The 12,936-nt window shown below is 41.8% G+C and overlaps 2 protein-coding genes across 2 annotated transcripts; both read right to left on the bottom strand.

Annotated features, from left to right (window-relative positions):
• Nucleotides 1-252: 252 nt before the first annotated feature.
• Nucleotides 253-3,645, bottom strand: LOC4340222 (uncharacterized). Its single transcript, NM_001421220.1, has 4 exons — nucleotides 3,561-3,645; nucleotides 2,833-3,370; nucleotides 1,782-1,967; nucleotides 253-977 (listed from the first exon to the last, which is right to left on the bottom strand). The coding sequence occupies exons 2-4, from the start codon at nucleotides 3,328-3,330 to the stop codon at nucleotides 693-695; spliced, it is 969 nt and encodes a 322-aa protein (NP_001408149.1). The 5' UTR covers nucleotides 3,331-3,370; nucleotides 3,561-3,645; the 3' UTR covers nucleotides 253-692.
• Nucleotides 3,646-7,912: 4,267 nt separating this feature from the next.
• Nucleotides 7,913-12,751, bottom strand: LOC4340221 (uncharacterized). The gene is made up of 13 exons (XM_015785722.3): nucleotides 12,604-12,751; nucleotides 12,412-12,488; nucleotides 12,221-12,301; nucleotides 11,613-11,741; nucleotides 11,398-11,484; nucleotides 11,234-11,287; nucleotides 10,727-10,817; nucleotides 10,564-10,634; nucleotides 10,410-10,479; nucleotides 10,209-10,261; nucleotides 10,024-10,117; nucleotides 9,583-9,680; nucleotides 7,913-8,123 (listed from the first exon to the last, which is right to left on the bottom strand). Exons 1-13 carry the CDS (start codon nucleotides 12,686-12,688, stop codon nucleotides 8,040-8,042), a joined length of 1,074 nt encoding a protein of 357 aa, XP_015641208.3. The 5' UTR covers nucleotides 12,689-12,751; the 3' UTR covers nucleotides 7,913-8,039.
• Nucleotides 12,752-12,936: the final 185 nt, after the last annotated feature.

Here is a 12,936-nt window from a genome sequence, read left to right as displayed (position 1 = left end):
ATAGACGTGTCGGCCGCTTCGCACGCACATGGGGTTTGGATCGTGACCGCGTGATTAAGGGTTAAGCAAAGTTTGGGAGCCGAATTTGCATGTGATTTGAGCTCGGAGGTCAGCTCAGCACTTCTCTTGTCTATACGGGGAGTCAACGGGCGCTGGATCCAAGGATCATCCAAATTACACAAAACCTTACTAATATCACATTATATTTTTGACATGAAATAATTTGCAAAATTTCAGTGCCATAGAAGATTATTAATCCTTGAAAGACAGGTTTGTACCATTTCTTGAGGTGAAAAGAAACACGATTTTTGCTTGCTGTTTAATATGCTCTGTTCAAAACAAAATGCAGTGATTGTCCATGCGAAACTGTAAACATGGTGATCTTTAACGTAAAACCATCTAGACTGACTCTAGTACCACACTTCGGTACATAGTTTCCTCAGGAAAGAAAGAAAGCAGAGAAAATAAAACACTACTACCATACAAAGTGATTTACTGATTTATCAACAAAATCGAAGCTCAAGTAAAATTAACAAGTGACCATATAAACGCTTATTGTTCTTCACAAGCATAATACATACAACAACTGCAAGAACAGAAGAACGGCTCCGTCGCCGATCGATCACTGCAGGCGACGCCCGCCGCCGGCGTGATGGACGACGACCGGCGACGGCGGCGGCGACGATGGCCTCTCAGATCTTGTAGACGGCGCAGGCCTTCTTGGAGAACTTGATGGGCTTCGTCTTCTTGGCGTCGACGACGATGGGGCACGTCACGTGCACCTTGTGCGTCACCCTCACCAGCTTGCCGATGACGTATCCCCGGGAGGTGAGGTCGAAGTCCAGCGTCAATGGCACCGCGCCGCCGGAGCTCGACAGCATCAGCCCGCCGCCGGCGCCGTAGAGGGGCACCTTGTTGCCGTGGACCACCGCCGTCACCAACCGGTGGCTCTTCCTCGGCTGGTAGTACCTGCGAACCTGAAATTACAAAGAATTGTTAGCTGTTAGTTTTGTGGGCTGGTAGTAGTTCACGCCAAAATTGAAAGTTTGATTAAAATTGATGTGTGTAGGAAAAGTTTTAATGTGATGAAAAAGTTGGAATTCTGAAAAAAAAAATTTGGAACTAAACCAGGCCTTATCATGAGTTCTTGGTTCTGGGTAAACCATTAAAAGACAGAAATGTACTGCATGCATATGAAACGCAAGCATGGATTCAGATAAACAGTGCGAACAGAAGAATCTCTGGACCGTTTCTCATTGTCTTGTTTCCCAAAACATTTCCAGTTATCGTACTGTTTTGTTGTCTTATGAAACTGTACGGAATATTCATCGCCGTAATAATTCATTCCCCTTTTTTATCCCCTATGGTAATGATATGCTTTAGTATTTTACCCACTTGACTCAAAAATAACTGTTTGCCTAGTTGAAAGTTTGAAATTTGTTGACCTTTGATACAATGCGTAGGGAAAGAAATGGATTAAGCAGAGAAAGAGCACAAGAAAATGTTCCACTAATACATTGCTTTGAAAGCAGCAGAGAAAACAGATTAAATACTTTGAATTCAGCTTTTATATGTGTGGTGAAAGGGAGAGGCAAAGGAGGAGATTCAGTAATGTAGTTTACTTTTTTGGTAAAAAGTGAATTAGCATTACCAGACAATTTATCGACAGCATTAATAATTGTGATAGAGAATTCTCTCAAAGAAAAATAAGGTGTGATAGAGAGACATGGCCAGCACTAACAAGTATTACAAAAAAAAACAATGACTGTTGATAGATATACCTGTCCAACCCCGATAGAGATCTCTGAATAGAGAAGGCGAATAGGACCCGTCGTGACATGGATTCCAAACATTGAAGCAGGGTTGTATACAGCTATGTGCAGAGAGCAGTTCAGTGTAACCAATTTGGTTGGAACCCCACTGTGGTCTGTGCCCTCACCAGCGTAGAAATCATCCATCGTCAAGCTCTGTGAAAAACAAAAAGTACAGTAAGTTCCTGGCTAGAACACATTTGAGGAATCCAGCAGGTTCAGATTTCTGAAAATCTTTTGAGCAACATGAAGAATTTACCATGCCAAACTACTGGACAATACAAATGTATGTTAAGTACTCTATGGCGATTTCATTTTTATTGAAGGAGTGGGCAACGGTCAGGAAATGAAACAAACAGTCAGACATACTGAATGCAGGTGCAGGCCTGCAGCCAACGACATCTCTATCAGACAGGGAACAATAAGAAACCAGTTTGCTCTTGGGTCATTTTTTTTTGTTTCTATTAATATATTTATTTTATTACTAATATAAAATGAGACTAAAGCTGCTTCTGTTGTTTTCACTTTTCTATACTTTACGGCTATAGAATTCTAATTATACAGAAACAATTATAACTTGGTTTCACAACCACAAAGAGAGTAAAGCACATATGCTGATGTGCTAGGTTCAATCAAAACAAGCAACAACTCGAACTGTTGTATATTCAATGAAGCTATTCTTCCCAAAGCCTATCTACCAACCAAATTTATTCCCAATTTTTACCATCTAGTTAGAGCAACCTGTAAACTGTAATCAAACAAATGTAAAACCAGTAAACAAACTACATTATTTTCTTATTCCTCATCACTTCCAAATTAGTGTCAAACCAAACCACCAATCAATTCAATAGCTTTACCCGTTTCCACCCAAACTGCAACTGCGACACAAACATCACAATTAAGTATACTTGGCATTTCAATCCACGATGTGAATTGGGGGAAGCAAACCAAATTAAGTAGAGACATTACATCAGTTCAAGAAGTAAATTAATGCAAAAAAATAAAAAATGCAGTAGTATACCTTGACGACGACGTCGGGCTCGTAGGGGCGAGCGGCGCCCCAGATGATGAGGCAGAAGACGGTGAAGAGGAGGACGAAGCAGAGGAAGCCGAGGACGATCTGGCAGCGGCGGGAGAGGCCGGTGTCGCCGGCGAGGTCCTCGTAGGGGCCCTCCTCCTCGATGACGTTGCACTCGGGCCAGCCCTTGTCGTTGAGCGCCTTGCGCTCGCCGCCGGCCTTGCGGGAGCCGTCGCGGAGGGTGCCGGAGAAGCGGCTGACGGAGGAGGAGCGGGAGTGGCGGCCGTAGGAAGGGTGCGACGGCGACTCGTTCGGGCTGTTGTACACCGGCGTCGCCTGCATCGACGACGACTTGTACCCGCCGTCGTGCGACTCCCGCGACGGGCTCTGCACGTAGTAGTTCGCGCCGCCCACGCCCACGCCGCCGCCCCTCTTCGGCGACCGCGGCGGCGACGACGGCGCCAGGCTCGTCACGTCCGACTCCGACTTCGCGTGCATCATCCCTCCCCCTTTTCCTTCCCCCTCCACTCCACTCCAAACCCTAAGAAACCATCAACACGCGAGCGATCGATCAGACGCGCAGAGAGAGAGAGAAACAAAACCACAACCAAAAAAAGAAAAAAAACAAGACGCGGTGTTCTTGACATCTCCCCGGGGTTTTGGGATCATCGCGAGCCCCGAACTCCCGCAAGAACCGGTCGCCGGAGACGATCCGGCGCTGGAACACGCACCTGACACGAAGCGCGAAGCGGAGGAGGAGCTCGTCGACGCGGCGAGCGGACGAACGGTGGTGGTGGTGGCGCAGGCGCGGCAGAGGCGAGCACTCGTGTCCGGGGGGGGCACTAAAAGGGAAGGCCAGTAACGCGACGGCAACCTCCGCGCGGGATCTTCTGCGGCGGTTGGAAACGGCGGGTCCAGTGGGAGCGTGCCACGTGGCGGGAGTAGTGTGTGGGGGGAGTGGTGGTTGGTGTTTTGGGCGGGAGTAGGGGATGGGATTTTTAGTTGTTAGGATTTTGACGGCGCCGTTTGGGTTATTGGAGTGTCGGCAGCGACGGGGTGGGAGGAGAAGGGAATGTCCGTCTGCGTTATACCTCCACTCCACTCATCCACTGTCTGTCACTCTGGATCATCAGCTCCGCGAGTCACTTTTTTTAATGGCATTTCAGCCTCTCTTTCCTTTTCCTTAGGGGTATCTATCTGGATGCCTCCAATTATCAAGCCAAATTTTAGACGGACATAATTTTCTTACCTAACCATTTCATTGATGTCATAGTTTATTACGAAACTATTCTAGTTATTACGATTAGCCGTATTTTTCAACCACAAGGTCCCATACATCAAAGACATGTTTTTGCGAGAGATTGTGTAATGTGTGGTCCCAGCCACACTTTTTACGGCAAGCTGTACCTTGTCTAAGGTGAGATTTGACAACGTTAGCCATTAGCAGTCAACCAAACGTTCATAATCTCGACGAATTTTATGATATTGAACGAGTCAAGCCAGCTTGAGGTATGCATTTTTGTTTGAAATGTTGTCAAAATTCATTGGAAATTAAACGACAAATCGACTGATAGGGCTCTGATTAAGAATTTGAGATAATATATTGAGAACTTTGAATTTAATGTAGAGCATTAACTCCTGTGAATTATTTGTACTCAAACACAACTGTGGTACAGTACATGATAAGAGTACTATGCCCAAGATTTTAAGGGTGTCATATCCTTAATTTCAATCTTTAGGGTACTTGATCAATCTACTTAATGCCTAGTACAGTCTTACACTCCAAGCCACCTAATTTAATTTGGACATTAGTTTGACAGGATGAGATGAGTATGAGCAATTGTGTATTTATACTACTACACTTCAAAGGAAGATAGTGGTGATAACAGTGAATCTGTTGACCCACATACTCCCATTATAGTTTTAAAACTATCCCTCGAAACTTTTTCTATTAAAAATCAATTTAGATAGTCACGTATAAAATCAAATCGATGTGAATATTTCTTATTCTTTATCCGTAGTAAAGGATGGGCATTCAGGTAGTTTATACATAGAAGAGCATCTGCATGTAATGCAGAGGTAAATTAATGGTGAGAAGAATGACGATTGAATACGATGGGGAGATTTGGGCTGAGAGGGACTGCATGCTACTCGTCTGATTCTGTATGAAGTTGACATGTTTCCTTTGGACAAGCTGGATGGAAAGGAGGCAAAGGGTGTATTCCCGTTCACGATGCTTGCATGAACCAAACAAGAAACAAATAATTTGGGTGGTTGTTAATTGCAAGAATTCTCTATCCGGCAATAGCTTCCTTCTGTTAGGTATTTGTCCCCTCTATATATTTGCTTAACTAATTAATTACTCCATTCATCCAGTAATATAGCAACTTAAAACTAGATTGGATATAATCTAATACTATTAAATTGTGTTCAATCCGGTTTTATGTTGATATATTATGAGATAGAAGTAGTACTTTTTGGCAATTCAGTTGATTGTGCTAAAAAAGTCTATACAAAATGAATGGACACCTCTCTCTAAAAGGATTTGGACGGCCATTTATCAGTTCACATGTGTGCATAGTGTTTTTGAAAGATCGCATGTGCAAAGCGTACCACATTTCTGTTTTGCTGGTACGTGAAAATAGAGCCGTGAATTGATACGAACCAATTAATAAACTCCAATAATCATGTACCAGCGATATGTGAACGTCTTTACCTGGTTGGAATCGTTTTTTTGGTAAAGTTTTGCTATCGTTGTGTGTCGGTCATGGCCGTTTGTACCTTTGTCGATCCAGACTATGCCCCTTTCTCTCTCACACACACACAACGCCATTGTATCTCCCATGAGTAAGGCTCAAAAACATCATGGATTCATGGAGAGTAGCAGCAGCAGCATGGATTATGATGGGAATTAGCAGAGAAATTCAGAGGTACAGAAGAACAACGATATATAGTTAAGTCAATTCTGAAAAGATAGATGCTAATTAAACTCGTGTAGTGATGGCTCTGTGAAGGGCTGAAGGGCATGGGTCAGCTTGGAGCATAGGGCTGTCTACTGAAACAGATAGGAATCGAGAAAAGATATCCCCCATTCCAAGCAAGGTCTAATGTTTGTTCAGAAGAAAAGAAACTCTAGTTAAATATATTTGACATCTAGAGAACTAGACTGGAGGGAGTTTATAATATGGAAAATTCTCGCATAATGTATTTCTAACAAATTCGGGATGGATTAGTGCAGCCCCAAATTGTAGCCTTTTAATATTAAGAAAAGGAAAAAAATGGTTATATACCTTTGATGTTTACCCTTTTACTTGTTGGGTCGCGGCATTTTCAAATTTTGATGTGTCCTTCTTGTTGGGTTGGCTTTGTGTTTCCTCTTCTGTGTTACAACTTACAATCAGATAAGATGAGCTTATACCTTTTGTTTTTCTTTTTTAAAAAAATAAATGCCCATATGCTGACCATATCTCTTGGCCAAATCATGTGTAACTGTACTTTGGAATATCATCTTACGAATTACAGGTAGCCGGAATGAAAAAGCATGTGTAACTGTACTTTGAAATATCATCTTACAGGTGGATGACGGAATGAAGAATATCAGCGTATATTATGGTCAGCTCAAATGAGACGAGACACCAACAAACATCGTTAATTAATTTTTTGGACTAATGGACGTCACAGAACCACAGAAAACATTATAATAGTCTCTTCCAGAAAAAAAAATTAATTTAAGTTTAGCCGGAAAATGACCTAGCAACGAACACGCTATATGAAAACCGTCCGTTACCCGGAGACGTCCATGCTTCAAAGTGACACATCGCCTACTCCGAAGAAGAGGAAGAACGAGTGAGCATGACCTGCCAACTTATTCTTCATCAACCGTTCGATTTTTCATATATTATTTTTGACACAATATTGTAGTGTTTCTCACCATGCATGTGTGGATGGAAAACGTTGGAATGTTGGCATCATAAGATCATTGGTTAGGCCACACTATTCTCATGATAAATATATTTTCTCATGTATATTACTCCCAAGAGCAAATCTTTGTATTGCCAGGACAGTAGTATGTGGTCATCTGGAAACTGCCCTACACCCTTGCCAAACTTGGAATTTTACATGCATTATGAAATGAAACTGTGAGACATTTAGGGAAAATTCTACAGGAATATCTCAACTCAAATGGGTTCAAAAGGTTATAAACTTATAATATTTTGGTACTTATAACACGAACCTTCATAAAAGCCACTGCTGTCCCACTTATTTCTCACTATTTTTTTATTGACTGCCAAAAGAGTACAACAATCCTAGAAATGCACATTACACATTTACACCGATTTATGAGTTATACTCTGATTTTAATTGAGCTATGGCTGATAAGCCATGGAAATGTAAACGAACGAAAACAGAAATTATGTCTAAAAATTTTTATATCTGTACTATTCACGGTTTAAAGTCAAGACTAGAGAATAGATAACGATGAAAAATACTCAAAATCAATTTAAATTCAGATTTTGGACACGGGCTTGCTAGCAGAGGATGCGAGCCTGCAGGCAACAAAGTGCAAACGACGGTTCTATATCATCGCACTACACACGTGGCTACATGGCCAGTATAGTGAGATGCTTTATTGGGTATTTGGGTCCACGTAAACCAGATTAGGGGACCGACTGGCCTTGAGCCCTTGATTGGCGTGGTTGACATGTCATCAAGAATCTGGACACTGGTTAATAAGCAGGATCATGGGGATTTTCTTTCTGTTACACTGCAAGAAACAAGAAATAAAATATTTCTGCAGAATATATAGTTTAATTGATCCAAACATAATCTATTGATCACGATGCCTCAATTCTCTAGTCTACATGGTTTTATGTGCACACTAACAAAATTTTGTACCAGTTTAGATTTGCTCTAGTAGCACTTCAGAGCAATAGTCTACTATCAGTCTTTCTCATCAGAACCTTGACAGATAAATAATCTTCCTCCCAACTTCTGTATTCTCAAACTGTGAAATGCCTACATGCTACAAAATGTTTCTCCTTTGGCAATTATTAGGGTATGTAGACTACAAATTAGATGGTGATGAAATTGAATCGATTCCAGTCATATATTCAATATAAGCAATTATAAACTGAGACAACTTGTTGTAGAGTATGCCTTTCCCTCACGATGTGGTATAATAAGAGTATTCGGAACATATACATAACCCTCTAAAGGAAGCGATCAAACCAATCACTTGCTTCCTTCACCATGTTCGCTGTCATTTGATGGCCAATTCCTGGCTCTGCAATGAACTGAACAGTGGAGAAATAGATTAGCAACTCAACAGTTCCCCTTTTAGTTCTTTAATGGTAAAAGCAAAGCTAAATCTTAAGTTTCCAGTTACTTTGGGCTCAACCAAATCAGTTGTTTGTCATATAGACGAGGAAGATAAATTGTTGGCATAAAGCACTTAAAGTAGAAATGTAAAAGGAAGAGATGCAAAGGTTGGAGCAATCTACACGAACGAAGGCATCAACCATCCATCATCAGAGGCAATGATTACTACATTAAAGTATTGAACTCCAAGCACTCCAGTATGTGGGCACCCTATTGCCATAAAAGCCATAGTTCCAGAGCAGCATTTATTTAGCTCATAACAGAAGGCAGTCTTCAGATAATAAACACATATAGAGGTCCAGACCTCAAGCAGGTTCCTCACAGTACTTCACTTCTCTATTGGCTATCAACAGTAATCAATCATGTACTGAACCAAGATTTTTATTTGCGATGGGAGCAGAGACATTTTTAAACGGATACTGAACCCGAAAAATTGTTTCGAAGAATATGCCAGCTTACATACATGAATATACTCCTAGTAAGGATGTAAAAGGCTGATATTTTTTGTTTAAACAAGCACCAACATACTGTACCTTAAAAACAATCTGCATGCATCAGTTATGGGGGTAGGGGGGGGGGGCATATTTAGTTTTTCTGATAGAATAACTCTAGCTGCTCCCAAGTTTAGTTATTTCGCTTTGTTTTCTCTCCACTCGTTGATCTGTTTTTGGTCTAGTGCATGGCTGGGTTATTTTCAGAAGTGCGCAGAGTGGGTTTGATGCACGCTGCGTCTGAGCGGAGTCCATTGAGTCATGCGTCCCGTGCTCAGGATCGTGGGATGGCACGATGTGGCAATGGGTCGTGGCGCGTGCAAGTAGGAGGCGAGGTGGCCACTGTCATTTTCACTTTGTAATCATTTCTATTTATAGTTGAATCTACAATCAGCAAAGCTGCTGGTTTGCAGCACCAAAAACTGTGTTTTGTGATCTTGTTCTTGAATTTCCCTACACAAATTTCTGTCATTTTCATCATCTTCTATTGTTTAAAGTTACTCAATTATGACTTTAAGCTCAAAATAATTTTTAACCATATTATAGAGTGCAGTTATAAAAAACTTTTTATCAGATGCTGAAGGTCTGTGCTCTTTAGTGCTGTGCATGCTGAGTTACAACTTTAACTCAGAAGAAAGAACACTTTGTTTTTTTCAGTATAAAAGACTTCTTCAATGCCAACCTCACAAAGATGTGTTGTAGATTCATAATACCAATAAATTATCTGGCATGTTTAGACTTAGCCATTCATACTGACAAGGAAGGAAACAAGCTTGAAAGCTAAGTTCATTGAAACAAAATCCCATTTTAATAAATGCTAATTAAAAGGATTCATAAGTGATCTTAAAATAAGGGCAAAAAGGACAGTTTAAGTGCGTGTTACCATGAACTTATCTGCAGAACCAACTTCTTCATAAGCCTTAGCAGCTCTGGAAACAGGTTCCTGTAAACCAAGTACTGGGCATCGAGGGTCTTCAGCACCTGCATGATAAATGAAGTTCAAGCAGCACGAAACATTCGAAGTAACATTCTTTTTTGAATTATCAATAGATAACAACAGTTTTAGCTTCATCACAAAACCAAAATGGACAGTACACTTTTTCTTTGGTTCAAAAAAGTACTGCACACTCAAGGTTGCAACCCTTACACGGGTACTGGTTGAATGCATAAAGGGAAAAGTTCAAAAGTGAGACACTGTTTTACAGCTTATGAATCCTGTATCGAACAATCTTGAAATATCACTGTTTTATACCTTAATGTTGTAACTAGCTTTCATTTAGTCAGTCATACTGATTTTGCATTCAGTCAGAAGTGATTGGCTTACCATTCAGGAGGAGAAGTGGCCGTGGTGCAATTACAGGGAGTGAAAAGGGCGCATCAAATTGTGAGTCCAGACCAGGTGCTATCTTGTCCCACACCTGGCAGAGATATGTTAACACACAATAACGAAAACGAAATGCTCATAAAGGACTCATCAGGAATAACAGTAAAATAAATCCAAGTACTCACCTTTTCTACAACTTCTGTATCTATTTCACTCTTCCCTAGATCAATTCTTGCCTCTGCAGAAAACGGACAGGGTAAAAGAAACATAAACATTTACATGCAACCTTACCAAATTAAGAGAATATATTTCAACATCAGTCTATTTATTTCACTGGCACAAGCCCAACTTCTCAAATAGGCAAGAGATTATGAGTGGAGTCTCACCTTCAAATAGAGGTTTGATACTATCAACTCTAGCTTGCCACTTGTTATTATCTATGGCCCATCGAAATCCCTAGAGTTATCACAGGGAGTATAGCTAAAAACAACCCACAAAACTTTCTTTCCACATCGATATATTTTAACTGAAACAGCATACCTGAACACCAATTATAGGAACAACAACACTATACCGTGTATCCACAACAGCAGCAAACCATGCATGCATTCCTGATTCAGTTTGAATTACATATTAGTTAGTAACAGCAGAGTCCATATGCTAGCTCAATATAAGGCAATCATGAATTCATGATATACAATACCTCCAAGTGATTCACCGGTAATCCCAATCCTACAGGGATCAACATCCTCCCGTTCACTGAGATGATCTCCAAGCTTTATCAAGTCCCACACCTGAAGATGTCCAAATCTGGTTTAAGGTACATTATTGAAAATAGATCTATCGTGAAATATGACAGCTTATCACTGCATCTGTGTATCATGTTCAAACTATGATATATCAGATCATAACATCAGAAACAATTGTTTGAGAGAAGCAAAACAAAATTGAAAATCCAGGATTCAAGGGAAAAGTAGAGCGTGCTGAAGCTATTTCATCTGGGCTAACACCAGCATCCATGACTTTTAACCCATGAACAGAGGCAGACCAGCCCAAATTTACAGCATATCCTACAGTCTGATTTAATATTTTGGATACACAACCATTTGCTTATTTTAACAAATATACAGGTTAATTAACAATTTGAATGACAAGCTTAAGAAGGGCAAAGTCATCAGTTATATAACAGAATGGCAGTAACGTAGGGTACCGTGTCAAGAATGAAAGGCATTGCATCCCCATTCCTCCAAGCTGATTTTAGTGCCTAAGTTTAAAACCATGAAAGCAGGAATCAAGTCAAATAATAAGTGTTAATGGAATTTTCAAACATTCATGGAACCAAATGGTACATAGAAAGGATCTTCAGCATATTACATCTATGTAAGTGCTGTTATTGTTGGCCCTTTCACCGTGATAGCGAGAATCGATGGCAACAGAAATGTAGCCTCTGGAGGCATATGCCTGCAAACGGGAAACCGTCAAATTCAAAATAGATATGCGTGTACGATATAGTGATGGTCCAAAGCATTGTGGCAGAATTCAGTAAGAGGCTTTTTTTTTTCTAAAGCAACAAATAAGGAGATATTTACCTCAAGCAGTGGACGCAGCCATTCCTTGCATTTATATGAGCTGTGCAGGAATACAATAACTGGTTTTCTTTTAGGGGTTGTATCGTTAAGTTTCAGAAGAAGCACAGGTACACGCCCTTGTTCACCTGACTGTTGGGGGAAACAATATCAAATTCTCTGACTTAGGAAATGAGATGATGAATGAATCCAATGTGCATTGCCTTCCAGGTTATATAATGTAGGTACATAAGAGTGCATGTGAACCTGGATGTCACAATAAAACATAATATAAACTATCAAATTGTCCATGTGTAGCCTTTCCAGGAAGAATCGTGGCAGAATAACGATGTATTTTTCACCCCCATAAGCGAAACTCGTGAATTTCATAGATATTTATCCAACAGAGTTGGTAGTGAAAGGTACATATTGAGACAGTAACCACAGTAACTATCTCTCTAGAATTTTAAGCAACAAAAATCACAGTCAACCTTTTGTAATCCATTATACTTTTAGTGTTGTTCTACCACAATCTCTTGGGGCGGCTAGCTCAAATAAATAAAAAATGGCTTCCACATGGTTCCATATGTCTTCAAATGCATCACAAAGAAGAAAGCAATGTGGTCATGTACCTCAGTAATCAGGTAGAAATTTTCTTCAACCAACTTCTCCTTGGAGTTCACCACCCCTTTCCTCGGGCACGATTCCATGGCCTGAAATTTTCCACGCATGGATAAGAAGAACCAACGCCACACCAATCACCACGCTCCTACACAAACACAAGATAGACAGATAGATCATTGTTCCAATTGAGGATCCTGACCTCGCTCCGCCCCATCGGCGGCCTCCCCTGGTACAGCGGGCGCTTCACCGGGCTCCCGGGCTCCACCGTGAGAGCCACTGCCGCCAACAAATCCAAACCCAAGGCATTAATCAGCACACCTAATCCGAATGCCAATAGCAAATTCCTGTAGTTTTGAGCGCACTAATCCAGAAAACAGAGGGACAGGGAGACCTTGGAGGTTACGACGGCGGCTGAGGAGGACGTCGAGGAAGCTCGCCCGGAGACCGGAGGGGGCGACGGCGGCGGCGGCCTCCATTTTGCTCCCTCCGCCGGCTGCGGCGGTGGCGCCGCGGATGTTGTTTGGCTTGGAGCCGCAGCCGAGTGAAGCGGTGGTGGTGGTGGTGGTGGATTTACCGCTGAGCCGCCGACCCCGCGGCTTCCTCGCCGTGACGGTCACGTGACCACCAGTGGCGGGGGCCGCGAGCCGCGGCGGAGGCCACATGGCGGTCAGCGCGAGGGTGAGCGCCACCCCCATGGCCCTCCTCGGCAGCATCGATCCTCTGC

This window comes from Oryza sativa, chromosome 6 (assembly GCF_034140825.1).
Source record: "Oryza sativa Japonica Group chromosome 6, ASM3414082v1".
NCBI lineage: Eukaryota > Viridiplantae > Streptophyta > Magnoliopsida > Poales > Poaceae > Oryza > Oryza sativa.
The sequence above is the reverse complement of the archived record's forward strand: the minus strand, read 5'-3'. Positions and strand labels throughout refer to the sequence as shown.